General features: G+C 33.8%; 1 protein-coding gene across 1 annotated transcript in view; it reads left to right on the forward strand.

The window, feature by feature from the left end:
- The window catches only part of Rpn7 (regulatory particle non-ATPase 7), a 114,052-nt gene extending 107,262 nt beyond the window's left edge, over nt 1-6,790 (forward strand). The window contains exon 8 of the mRNA XM_090381725.1: nt 6,715-6,790. Coding sequence (XP_090237851.1) covers nt 6,715-6,783 — 69 coding nt within the window. The 3' untranslated portion in view covers nt 6,784-6,790. The remainder of the gene's footprint in view (nt 1-6,714) is intronic.
- The last annotated feature ends 8,344 nt before the right edge of the window (nt 6,791-15,134 follow it).

Genomic DNA, 15,134 nt, shown 5'->3' on the forward strand with positions numbered 1-15,134 from the left:
ATCACAATAACCGGCAATTTTTTGCTTTATATTTTAATTTTTATAGACTGTGGATAATATTCCTATTATTTTTGCATATTAGCATATTTTGCATAATAGAATCAGAATTCAATTCACAAACTTGATCACAATAACCGGCACCGGCATTAAAAAATTAATAATAAATGCTAGCTCATTCAAATTATTGGCGTTTCGAATTATTGACATTCGAGTTTTTGACACTCTACTGTATATATACATATATCTGTATGTATGTATGTATGTATGTATGTATATATATATGTATGTGTATATATATATATATATATATATATATATATATATATATATATATATATATATATGTGTGTGTGTGGTTTTTAGAATAAATAAAGTGTGCAATGCATCTTTAACCAGTGACTCCATTATTTTACCCAGAACAGAAGTTAAACTAACTGGTCTGTAATTACTCGTGTCACTCTTCGATCCCCTTTTGTGAATTGGCTATACATTTGCACATTTCTAGTCCGTGGGAACCTCCCCTGAGTCCAAGAATGCTCTCCTAATTATGGCTATAAACTGTTTGCTTACTTCCTTTGCCGCCTCCTTTAATATAACTGGATAGATCCCATCCACCCCGGGTGCCTTTCTTATGTTTAACTTCAACAATTTCTCCTCCACTTTGCTCTCAGTTATTACAAAATCATTAAGCACCCTGCTACAATTTGATAACCTTCTGCCATTTTCAAACCATAATAATTCCTCATGTGTGAATGTAGATGCAAAATACTCATTCAGTTTTTTTGCTATCTGAGCAGGATCATCAACAGTCAAACCATCGATATCAAGTGGACCAATCAGATTCATCCCCTTCCTTTTAGAGTTTATATAAGTAAAGAAATCCTTGCTGTTTTTCTTAGCATTCTTTGCCAAAGATTTCTTGTAATCTGCCTTCGCCTGCCTAACCTCCTTTGTGACCTGATTACAGACTAGCTTATATCTGCCATAGGCTTCTGAGTCGCTTGATAATTTATGTGCATCTCATGCATTTTTCTTCTCTGTTACAAGTCTCATTAGTTCATTTGATAACCATTTACGCCTAAATCTTGAACAATATTTCTTAATAGGTATGAAACTTTTAGTAGCTTCCACGATTAATTCCTTGAATGCTTCCCACTTAGAATTTATGTTGGTAACATCGTCAGTTGATCCCACTGTACAGAATTTAAAAACTGTCTGAGACCACCATACTTACCTTTACGAAAGCAAAAACCCTTTCCTTTACCCCTGATGGTAATTATATCTTTAAGTAAATCCCACATCAGTAAACTGTGATCACTGCTGATAACCAGATCAAGAATATTACCCTCTCTGGTTGCCTCTCGAACATGCTGCGGCAGAAAACAATCATCCAATAAATCCACAAAAGTCTAACTAGTGTGTGAGTGACCAACCCACAAGTTCCAGTCAATATCTGGGAAGTTAAAATCCCCCATTATAAGACATTCTGATTTTCTAGCCCACTCTATTTCTCTGTACAATTGTTCATTGTACCCATTCAAGTCATTAGGCCTATAACACACTCCTACTCTTATTTTTGCTTTCACAGTGCTTATGTCACACCAAACTGACTCAACAGTGCACTGTTCATCTGTATCAACTGGATACACTTCTTTTGATTTTATAAGCAAGCTTGTTGGCAAAATGTGTAAGGTCTAGATATAGCTTTTTGTTGATAGAATTTAGATTAACTTGGTTAATGGGTCTGAATTTGAATCCTTTACTCATAGCTGTTTTTAGATTATTGTCATTACTGATGTTTAGATTTCCAATTGTGATATGTGTATAAGTTGATCCACAAAAGGAGATAAACAGGATTATTGCAGTGGCATAGGAGATCAGTAAGTGATATATTACCTAAATTAGTGGCAAGTTGTTTTGTAGTTGCAGATTTTTAAACCTAATGGAGGGTCATAATTTAAACAATGATGTATATCAAATTTATAGTGGTTGTTGAAAGGCAGTAGGTTATTGTGTTTGTTAAGAATAGAGGAACAAGGTATAGAGAAATATAATGTTACAATATTCAATGCAGTGAGAAGTAATAGTTCCAGTTCTAAAGAGACTGATGTCTATAATAATATGTTTAAGCTGTAAATTGGTAAACTCAAATTTATGGCTGGATGAGACAAGTGCTTTAAGAACAGATTTTGTAATGCTAAAAAGGAATTGGTAAATATTATGCAAGTCAATTGTGAATTCACAGATATGCTTGTGGTAGCAAGAAACAAAAACCATATAAAAATATCAAATTCAACTTCTTTAATATCCTAATTTCATGGGACCATACTACACTTGATTTGCGTAATATTTGCAAATTTGAGTTTACCAATTTACGAAGAGACCAATTAACTAAGTTAATCTTAATTCTATCAACAAAACGCTATATCTAGACCTTACACATTTTGCCAACAACCTTGCTTATAAATATACCATTCCACATGAAGCATTTTGAAACTGGATAACTATTATCTATCAAGACATCAAAAAAAAAAAGCTATTGCCAAGTCCTACAAACTTGACAATAACCACTACACTCCATTCTGCAATCTGAAAAAACATATTTTAGAATTACAGGACAATTTTATTATCACCCCAGTTGACAAAGCATCCAACAACTTTGCTATCTTTTGCAAACTATTCTACTTCAACCAACTAAAATCTGAAATAGAGAATCGCTCCACATATATACCATGCAGTCTCAATCCTGCTTCAACAATAAAAAAGCTTATAGCTTTACATAAAAAACTACACACCAAAATTCAAAACTCTACCCTTCCCTTCATTTATATGATAGCCAAATTCCACAAACAACCGGTAGGTTTCAGATTAGATTAGATCTAATCTCTCTATTACTAGTATTGAAACTTTTGATTTCACCAACTCGTTCACTTCCATCCCACTCAACCTACTGGTGTTTGTGCTAAAACAGTTGTTCAACAAATACCATGAGAAACTTAATATCCACGAGAGTACTTGGGACAACCTCGTCAAACTTTGCATACTCAATAACTTTATTTTCGATGGCAAGCTTGGATACAAACAAATAATTGGAGTTCCCATGGATTGACAAATTTCCAGCGATCCCAATCATAAATTTTTAGTATGATTTGGATTGCTTCCAGTATGTGGATGACATCTTAGTTTTAAATTCCAACTTTGAATGCTTAGCTGCAGATATTACCCCTCTGAACTTAAACTCAAAAAAGAAAATGTTGATAATTGCAAGCCAACTTCCTTGATCTGAAAATTACACTGCAATAATGCAATTCCTCATCTTATTGATTTAAGACAAAATAAACTATATTAACTTTGAGGTCATTTTCCTCACAAATTGGCACCTAATATTTCCAAAAAAATTCACAGAAATACCATTTGTATTCAAGCCATCAGATTAGCCAAGATATGCAGTAACCATATCCTTTTCAGCAAATCAATAAAAGTTTTTTATAACAAGCTTTTAAATAATAATATACCTCCTTTTTTATCAAATACTGTTTCAGTATAGTTTCTTCTATAATTAAAAATAAATTCAATTTTGATTTACTTGGCACGTCCATGTTAAAGGTATTGTACAGTTGTATATAATGTGATGGGATTTCCACTACTTAGTTAGTAATCACTGTTTATGACTTCTGTTTAAGGTTCCTTTTCGGAATGAGATTAGTGTTGCTTTACTCTCTGAGTTTTTTCACACGTTTAGTTTGAATTTGGCTTCTCTTCTTTTTGGAATCCTGTACATATGGCTTTTTATTCCTGGACTTATTAAGTGTGTCTCTTCCCTGATTACAACCACTAGGTTTGGCATTTTGCTTCTTTGACACCGGTCTTCGATTTACTGTCTGTATGGTAGCCCTGCATCATTTAACCAGGCCTTTTATTTGGTGAATAAATTTTATTATATTTTATCATATGAAAATTCTTCTTCTTCAAGATTTTTAATTCTGTTTTCATCAAAAGTGTTTCGCCTGCTGATTTTTTGTCACGCTCTTCAATGGATTCACTAAACCTCCAATCAACCGTAGATGTGCCTAACTGTGCTTTTCTCTTTGTACCGCGGTTTGTCATCTTGGAGGTTTGGAGCCGGAATCTATAACCCTGTTATCTGATCATCTAAATTTTACCGGATTTTTATCTCCTACAGTTCATAATTATTCTTGTTCTATTTTCTGTTTCGCATGTTTCTTCACATTTTGGTACATCCGTGGCCTTCTTTCTGACGTTTCATGTTTTTAGGCCATCTTTCCCATTTTTTTTTTTTTTTTTTTTTTTTTTTTTCCCAACGATAGAGGTCATCTCTATCTGTTTCTCTAAATCTATAAAAACTCAGTGACTTGTCATTGTTTCTCCCTTTTGCATCTTGGCTGTGTACGTCGCTCCTCCGCTCTACTTAATGACTCCAGGTAACTTTTAGTTTTGGTTTCGATTTCCCTTCTTCTCTACAAGCCTGTGGTATTAACACCCATTTTTACTAATGCTTGCTTATACCAGAACCCTTTCTTTAAGGTTGGGCCTTACACACCCAGTAAGGTCAGTATTTTTAATGACTTTTTCTACACTTTTTTTCTTTATACTGTCTTTTTCTATTTTTTTGTTCTTAAAACTCTTAGTGCAATACGAGGGTGATACGAACGGTCCGTCTATCCTCAATCCTCTCACTATTTTTGCCTTCTTTTGAACATCTTTTCTTCCCTTCCTCTCCCCTAGAATTTACCATTCCCTATATCATTTGCTTGTCTACACTTTTTCATTACATTTGTATTATATTTCACATTACACTTTTGTAAATTTGTATTTATTTTTATTTACATTTATTTTTTATACTGTGTAGGGACTACCTTGTCTACTAGTATTATGATAAAAGGCTGCATATTTGCCCCCCTTTTTTCTAATACTACAGACAAGTTTGGAAACAGTGTCTGATACATGGTCAGGAGTAGTCCCCTAATGAATTTCTTGGCTATGTATCATATTTTCATCTATTATATTCAGATTTTGCATATTTGCCCTCTCCTGATTTGAATATAGTGTTATTTATTTACTTATATATTCTTCTTTTTTTTTTTTACCCCTCTGTCCCAGTTCATTTTTGCACTAGGTTTTTCAAATTCCTTGACCTGTTTAACCACTACTTCACTTCCACTTTCTACTATACTATCCCTTAAACTTCTTTTAGTTCTGGCACTTTGTGTACTTTTCATTTTAATTTTCACAGACACTATTTATTCTACAAACCACACATTATATATATATATATATATATATACAGGCAGTTCTTGCTTTGAGTTCCCAGATTTACGAGTTTTTTTCCCAAGTATCAACAAAATCGAAAATATGAACATTAATCGCAAAAAATTAATGTTAAACATTCATAAATACCGCATTCCAAACCATGTGAGTAGCTATACAATACAGTGTACCCCGCTGTACAATATTAATCCGTTCCAGAGACACCATCGTAACATTAAAATATCGTAATGTGAACAGAATAACACATTGTGTTTTGATAATTTGTTTCAAGATCTCGGAAGTTGAAATTTTCACTGTATAACTAAGCTATTTATCTCTCTAAAATGTCATTTTTAAGGTCACGAGCGTGACCTTAAGGCCATATAAAAGGTCGTGAGCATGGTTTGGTAACTAAATTGTATTAGTTACCAATTCAAATCATTAAAATGCACTGCACTTTCATCGTTATCATATGTTCTTTTATAAGAACCAATTTTTGAATGTCTTTGTGACGTTTTTCTAAAGCACATTTCTAGAGGACACGACCATAAAACAAAAACAATTTGTACTTTCCGGTTTATTGGGCTTTTCCGTTGGTGCAAGCAATTATAAACATGTAGTAAACTCGATCTTCTTCCATTTGCAAAAATACCGATAGCTGGAATTGTGTGGTTTTTTACGTTATTACGGTGAAATGTGTTTCCCCTTTACTGAAATCTTCAATCGTAAAAAAAAAAAACATAAATTTTCAGAATCTTCTCTTCATTCCTTTTTTTTTTTTTTAAGCTTCGTAAACGTGTTACTCTACGCGAATCGTGTTAGTTGCAATTTGTGTGGCCGTTAAAAAATGCTTATGCATGCAATTGTGAAATTTATAATTAAAAGGGAAGATTATCTTGGAAACAAACACCTCTTGAAACATTTCTGAAGAAGACGTCTCCTTGTGCAACAAACCAATGAGTGCCGAGCCAATAATGAGTGATCAGCAAGTGTGCATTTAGTCAATGATGATGAAGAAAAAACATTCTTTAACATTTGAAAGTCGTAAATAATTTCTCTGTTATTATAATCTGCTTGATTTTACAGGCTTCATTTTTATTTCTTTCGATAATCAATCATTGTTGAGAACATAATCCCTATTTTTAACCTTATGTCTATGTGAAATAAATTCTCGCTTTACGAGCGTGCGCACTAGGAACGAATTAACTCGTAAAGTCGAGAACTACCTGTATATATATATAATTTTTAGTATTTTGTAACTAATCATGGCATTATCAGCTTATAAAGGTAAAAATTATGAAATTTAACGAATTTACTAGTTATCAAGAACAATTTTAAAGCTTGCTTTTATAACTAATTTTGTAATCTTGTGTTATTTATATTATTCATTGATTACTGCTGAAACATTTCTGTGAAATCCAATAATTTTCATTTACTTTTTTTAAGGCTTGTATCAAACAAGGTGATGTTCTCCTAAACAGGATACAGAAGCTGAGCCGAGTGATCAATATTTAATAATTTTATAGTATTTAAAATATCATTATTAAATTAATTATAATCTTATATTAATACTATAGAAGAAAATATAATAAAGTTTTTGATATATCTGAATTGTTAGAGTTGTAAAAAAAAATTATCCACGTTAAATATAAAACATCAAAGATTCAAACCCAAAAACCAAGCCAGGAGTCAGAAGAAAGTTGCACAGGCCAGATGGTACGAGGTGGAGTTCTCAATCTTGTATGCCAAGGTGCCCAAATTTTCTGAAGAAGAAAGGAGATATCCACCGCATCTGCATTATATGCAGATGCAGTGTAGATTCAGGACTAGAAATGGAGGACTTCAAACTCACCTATAATGGAGCTGCATTATACATTATATACATAGCAATTGGATGACAATATATATATATACAGTAGTCCATCCCCTTATCCATGGGGATACATTCCAAGGCCCCCATTGGATGCCTGAAACTGCGCATAGTACTGAATCCTATATATACTATGTTTTTTCCTATACATACCTGTGATAAAGTTTAATTTATAAATTAGGCACAGTAAGAGATTAACAACAGTAAATAATAATAAAATAGAACAATTATAACAATATACTGTAATAAAAGTTATGTGAATGTGATCTCTCACTCTCAAAATATCTTATTGTACTGTACTCGCCCTTCTTCGTCTTGTGATGATGATGAAATGCCTATGTGATGAGATGAAGTGAGGTGAATGACATAGGCATTGTGATGTAGCGTTAGGCTACTATTGACTTGACAATATGTCAGGAGGAGGAGGATCATCTGCTTCAGATGATTCTGGATCATTGAGCCATGTCGATAGTTGAAGGTTTTTTTGCCGAAACCTTTTGGAAGAACATTGTAATCGGAAGTTGTTGTCTTTTTCTTTTTAACTCATCAAAGTGTTGCTGCAGAGGTTGTAATCTTTCGGTGATCATATGGGTGACTTTAATGCTGCATTCCATCCAAGGATCATATTCCATAATTTTGTCCTTTAATGTCTGTGCAACTCAAGACACTTCAGCAAATTTTGGTAATGTCCACATTACTGGTTCTGCTTAAATTTCTTCTTCATTTTCCTCTGTTGATGACTCAACAGGTTCTTCCAATTCCTCATTTGTTAACACTTCGTGAGGGCCTTCAATATGTTCTTTCACTTCTTCATCAAGCACGTCGGCAAATCCTTCTCCACCAACTTGTCTTGCTGTGTGAATGATTTTCCTAACTTCTCCATCGATCCCCAGGGAAGCCTTTAAAATCATTCACGACTTCACTCCATAAGTTCTTCCAGCAGGCATTTACAGTTTCTGACTTCAATTCATCCATTGCAGCTTTGTTGAATGTTATTGCATCAGCAGTAGTGAATGATTTCCAGCACTGCATTATGTCCAGATTAGGGTCTGCATCAATTGCTGATTGAATGCGATCAAATACCAGGCGGGTGTATGTAGCCTTGACAAACCGAATGATGCCCTAGTGAAGGGTCTGAAGCAATGAGGTTGTATTTGGAGGTAAAAATACAACCTCGACTTTTTCATTTTCATAGCAGACAGATTCAGGATGGCCAGGTGCATTGTCTATTATTAATAGGGCTTTGAATTCCAACCCTTCCTGGCACACTATGGCCATAGATGCTGATACACCAAATAAATCCCCAACCAACCAATCCAACCCTTCCTCTTCCAAGTATTTTTTTCACTTGTGGGATGAACCATTGGTAGAACCATTCCATAAACAAAACGACTGTCACCCACACTTTCTGATTATGTTGCCAGAACACTGGCAGATAATTTTTGTTTTTGAGAGTGCATGGGTTCTTCGCTATGTATACTATGCCTGGCTTTATCATATGCCCTGTAGCGTTGCCACAGTACCAAAGTTAATCTGTCCTTCCATGTTTTATGCCCTGGTGCCTCCTTTTCACTTTTATGAATGTAGGTTATATTGGGAATCTTCTTCCAGAAGAGCCTGGTTTCATTGCAATTGAAGACTTGTTTTGCATGGTATCCTTTCTCCTTAATCAACTTCAACTCTGCCAGAAATGCGGCAGCAGCTTTTTCATCAGCAGATGCAGCCTATCCAATAATTTTTATATTTTTCAGTCCAACCCTATTCCTGAATATGTGTAACCATCCCTTACTTGCAGTAAATGGCTTGATGTCACTCATTTCAGAGGATCCTTTGCTGAAGTCTTCATACAGGCTCAGTGCTTTCTGGTGCAACACATTGACGTCAATCGGAACACCCATTTTCTGTTCATGTCTTCCACCCACAAATTTAATGCCTTTTCCATCTTAACTAAGCACTTATCATACACTGTGGCCATAACTTTTGCAGTTTGAGGTGCAACAGCAAAACTAGCACGAATTTCTTTTTCCTTCACAATTTCACGGATAGAAGAATCGTTCTTACCATAGATCTTAGCGACCTCAGCATGCGATTTTTTTTCTTTCCTTATTAAGTCGAGAACTTTCACCTTTTCACTTAAAGGAAACACTTTCCAGCTTCTCTTTGGCATATCCAAATTGCCAGCATCACTACTCTTGCACTTTGGGGCCATTATTAAGAAAATAAGGGTTACTTGAACACAAGCACTGCGATACTGCAACATTTGATCTCTTAACCGAGACAGCTACTAAGCGACCAACAGGCGGGTAACATATACAGGTTATGAATTATTTATTTCTGGAATTTTCTGTTTAATATTTTCGGACCGCGGGTAACTGAAACCGCAAATGGTGGGGAGACTACTGTATATGCATTTCTTATAACATGGCTGCAAGGAAACATACAGTATTCCTTGTAAAGCACCCATGTTGTAAGCAAGAGCTTTATTTTTCAAAATTATTTCATGTTCAAGTCACTGCTCTATTCTAAATATTAAAATACAAATTCAGTTATTGAAACTCTAGCATTTTAAGTTAAAATGTTTAATGTTACAGTGGAAACTTTTATTTAAAGAAGGAGGGGCATTTCTAAATAATATAACAAAAGTTTTAATTCTTAAAATTATATTTATTAACATAATGAATCTTTTTAAACATCACAGAAATCATAAAATTCTTCACATTTATACTTAACATTACATTTAACGGTTAGTATTGTTCGCAATATATTTTCACTTGAAAATTCACTGTGAACAATACTGACTTCTCTGAAGGCAAATTTTGATTCTTTAAGAATCAAAATTTTTGCTCCGTCCGTATACCTGGAAGACAACTAAATTTTACCATCCATTATTTTCATTCTATTCGTCACATCACAGGATTCTGCATATTCACTTCACCAACTTCGACAAACATGTTATCCATTTTTATGAATGGGTATTTTTCTTTTAATATTGCAGCTAATCACAATCTGTGTCATTTTCCAATAACATCCATTAAAAATAGCTATATAGTATCAGTGTAAATACACCATAGTTAACCCATATATTTGAACTACGTATGTAGCGTAGAGGGCATCGTTTTAATTGTATCTCATAGTGTGGTTGCCTTCACAACGAGATAGCTACTATTGCATTACTTCAAATAAATAACGCTTCTCTAGTAGAGAAGACTACTGTTATTTATTTTCAGCAGTACCACCACCCAGACGATTGTTTCAAAGCTGTGCAGCTTCATCAGTGGGCGGGCAGGTACCCAGGTAATACAACAAGTCATCACAGTTGCGAAGTTATATCCACATTATGAGAGATGCCAAAAGGGTGTGGTGGTAATGTATTTGGAAAATTAAATGCACAGGGCATAATCCTTATGGGTTTTGATAATTAACTATATAGTATCGGTGTAAATACACCATAGTTAACCCATATATTTGAACTACGTATGTAGCGTAGAGGGCATCGTTTCAAATATATGGGTTAACTATGGTGTATTTACACCGATACTATATAGTTAATTATCAAAACCCATAAGGATTATGCCCTGTGCATTTAATTTTCCAAATACATTAAAAATAGCTTACGTTTCATATATGATTTGTTCTTGAATGAGAATAATCTATACAAAAGGTGTAAAAGATTTTGGCATGCCTTTGTAAAAATGCAGTACGACAACACTATCAGTGGAGTTCTTAAAAAAATAATAAAAAAATTAATTAATTTGAAAACTTATTTAAGGAAATTTAAAACTTAACTCATTAAATTCTGATTATTATCATAAACTCGGCTGGCATTGATGGTGAAATAATTTCTTGACAGTTTTGGATATTTTCTGAGTTATCTTATCAGGAATTATTGGCCTACCACTTCTAGCATTCTTCACTTAAGAGTAATTTCAGAGTGGACACAATGTTCATCCAATCTCTCACCTAGATTTATTAATTGATAAGCACCCCCTGTGTAGAATTCTCATTTCATGGATTGTTGTGTGACAATTAGCTGATGTTGACCTAACGAATTTAATTTTATGCTCAACTTTTTGTGATGCAAATTATTCTCATAATTTTTCTTGACATATATGAAGAGTTTTCCTTGTTGATGATTTGATATTTCTTTAAATTCCAGCTATCGCAAATTTTCCCATGAGTCAGAAATTGTGACTTTTCATTGATTATTTGCTAAGATAGGGGTGAACTAAGTATTCTGCCCATTCAAAGGCAGATCTGTATGCAATAAAATTTTATGCATGCTATATTTGGTGGCTTCCCATTTGCCTTCCTTGTGTTTACTAGTCTGTAGCTGCATGTATTTTAGACTTGCCTAGCACCTCAGCTTGAAGCCAGTTAAGGTTAGGGGGATTGGGAACGAGAGTAGCCTTGCTCAGGTGAAGTTTTTACGGCTCCGGCAAATAGAGAAGTTTCTTCATATTTTTGCTGTTTTGTTGACTTAAATTGACATATTGATTTATTTTCTAGAAGTAGCTTTATATTCCTAGTACAATACTTAGTTTAATTTTTAACTTCGATAGAGATTTTGTAGGTTATTACTTAGTATTGGTAAGAGTATCCAATCACTTCAAATCTTTTAGAAGTTTTTGCAGCTTCGGTGAACGCAAAGTTTTTAGCTATATTTAGCCGCTTTATTGACTTAATTGTTATTAAATTATTTTCTATAAGTAGCTTATAGACCTAGTCAAGATCCTTGGTTTATTCTGAATTTAGATAGCGAGATTTTGGAAGTTAATTAATACTTAGTGACCGTAGATTTACCGTTCGTAACTTGCCGCCATTGTTATACAATGGCGGCAAGTTACGAATGTATCTTGTTATATCCCTTATTAGATAGCGTTAGCTTAGTATAGTACAGGCCAGAGCAAACTTTTGGGCTGAAGGCCCACAATAGGAATTCAAAAAGAAGGCGGGCCGCATGAAAAATACTATTTTTAGATATATATTATTTGTTATCATGAAGAAGAAATATAACATAAAAAAATTATTCTCTAACAACCAAGAATTTAATGAGATGAATGGAACTGTTTTACATCTTTTAACATTTTTTTAATTTCGGGCGTTAATTTTGTAGTTGAGATTCTTAAAAACTGCTTGTAAATGTTCATCGGTGATGCTCGATCGTAAAGAATTTTTATTTAGATTCATGATGGAAAATGTTTGTTCACATATGTAGGTTGATCTAAAAATAACCAACATTTTTGGGTAAAATCTTTTAAGTTTGTCAAATTTGTCCGAATTAAGAGTATTGCAAAATTTACAGATTTCCTCACGACGGTGTAGTTCCCTTAAATTGGTTTCACACTGCAGATCTATAATCTGGAGTTGTGGCTCACTCGGTGCACTATCAATTTCTATTGAAAATGGGTCGCATACTATTGCCAAACTTGTCTCAGTTTTTCAGAAGTCGCCAAATCTTTGTGAAAAGTCGTCATTCAAAACGTTGATAATTTCACAATATTTTTCAAATATATTTTCTAGAATCTTCAGCAACTTCATGGTTGGAAAGTGGTCTACCTTGTAAATCAATAAATGTCGAAGGAACAACTAGAGTTTTAATTGAAATCCATTCAAACTTTTTGCCATATGGGCGTATAAATTTTTCCCTTGTAACATGGTGTTGAAAGTATTTAAGTGTGTCACGATGTACAGGGTAAACGCAAAATCACAAATCCAGTTATTATCAGTTAATTCGGGAAAGTCCATAATATTTTTCAGTTTTCAAAATAGAATGATGTCATCTTTAAGATCTCATACTCGCCGAAGAACTTTTCCTGAGCTAAGACATCGAATTTGGCGAATTTGGCTATGATAAGGAATGTCTGTATACTCGGATTCAATATCTTGAAGAAAATTAACGAATTGTCTGTATTTCGGGCCCCTTGATCGTATTAAATTTACTAGTTGAATAATACAAGATGTGACATGTTCAACTTTTAACACATTTTTACATAATACTTGTCGATGTATAATACAGTGAATTGTAATTAAATTATAATCAGGATAATTTTCACAAATTTTATCCTGAATTTTCTTTAACGCTCCAACATTTTTACCTGTCAAATTTAGTGCCCGTCAGTTACGCTTACCATTTTGTTCCATTGTAAATTATATCTTGTTAAGCATTTTTCAAATATATCAGCTCCCATTGTTTGGTCTTTAAGAGATTCCATTGAAAGAATTTATGAATTTATGAAAACCCCAAACACGAAAGGTATCAAAACCTATAGTACTTAGTACCGTCCATGGGTTGAAGGAGAAGTATGGGGGGGAGGGGAATGCTGGAAACTTTGCTCTAGAGACTAAACATGGGTTTCACCGATTGAAAGAAGCTCTTCAATAATTTCAAAATTAGATCCACCCCAGGTGCCTTCTTATGTTTAATTTCAACAATTTCTCCTGCACTTTCCTCTCAGTTATTACAAAATCATTTAGCTCCCTGTTAGAGTTTAATAAGCTTCTGTTCACCACTCTCCTAGAGAATTCCTCATGTGTGAATGGTCAGTTTCACATGATGAGCGCCTAGGCTGCTCAAGTGGAGGATAATTGTCGTATTCCATACGACAATTATATCGCAAAAGGCATAAAATAAGTAAACTTTTTTCGAAAATACAATTAAAGCTCGCGAGCCACACAAAAATGTGTGGCGGGCCTCATGCGGCCAGCGGGCCATGGTTTGCCCAGGCCTGGTATAGTATATAGCAGGGGTGGCCGACAAGTCGATTGCGGCTTTAATTTCAGTCGATCACAGCGAATTTTAAATATACTGTATATAAAAAATTGATAGTCAAAATCTAAATATTATTATTATGCGCCCCACTGCATAAGCTTATTACAAATCCGCTGAACCACTTGACTACTCTTGTTTGCCACGCAGCTAGGCTTGTGTAGTGAAAATTCACACAGTTACATTGTGGAGAGCATTGTGTGTGTGTCGAATTCTTATTTATCTTACTTAATATTAATAATTGGACAGTAATTATACTTTAATTTAATACCCTTTGATTTAAAATGAATGCTGCGAAAAAGAGTAAAACGTATAATTTTCATCGAGTGGGAACTAGAGTACTTTTTGTAATGTTTGATTTGCAATGCTTCCATGGTAAATAACAATTGGATTTTCTGCCTAATAGTGACCTTAGAAAAAATAAATTAAAAGAATTAAATCCAGATTATTCGCACAACAAAATTTCTTCATTTACAATCTAAAGCAGTAACTGCAGAATCATTTGAAGTGAGCAGTCTTGCAAAAAAAAAAATGCAAACCATTTTCTGATGATCAGTTCATCAAAGACGCATTTTTAGAAATAACAGATTCTCTTTTTGAAAATTTCAAGAACAAAAATGAAATGAAAAGTGCTCTTCAAGATCTGCAATTATCTCGAAATACTGTGATGCAACGCATCAAAAAAATGGGTAAAAATGTGAGTGAACAACTGTGTGCTCATATTGCTAATTGTGTGTTCCTTTCTTTACAACTGGATGAATCTACAGACGTCAGTGATACAGCTCAATTTCTCGTTTTTATTCGTATGGTTTTCGATTATTCTGCCACTAGAGAAGAACTGCTAAGTATGGTTTTGTTAAAAGAAAGAACTGGAGGTCTTGATATATTTAACGCATTCAAAAATTTTATTGAAAACTTAAATTACCACTATTTAAGCTGGTACCAATAACAACAGATGAAGCTTAAGCAATGACGGGAATCTTAAAGGATTTAGTAATGTCTACTGAGTGATATTCGCTTCTCACCTCAACCGTACCATGTGACCTTCCTGTCAATCATTATATGATGTCTATTCTCATCTAACTGGAAAACTATTAGATGGTTTTCGTGATATTTTTTATTTCGATCTTTTAGAACAATTTGTCATCAATCGCATAGGCTATATGCTCTTGTATGTTTTTTTTTTTTCTAAAAAGTAACATACAGCATACATTAATCATAAATTTTCTT

The sequence above is a fragment of the Mastigoproctus giganteus genome, chromosome 9 (assembly GCF_048544385.1).
Source record: "Mastigoproctus giganteus isolate SK-2022 chromosome 9, ASM4854438v1, whole genome shotgun sequence".
Classification (NCBI taxonomy): Eukaryota; Metazoa; Arthropoda; class Arachnida; order Uropygi; family Thelyphonidae; genus Mastigoproctus; species Mastigoproctus giganteus.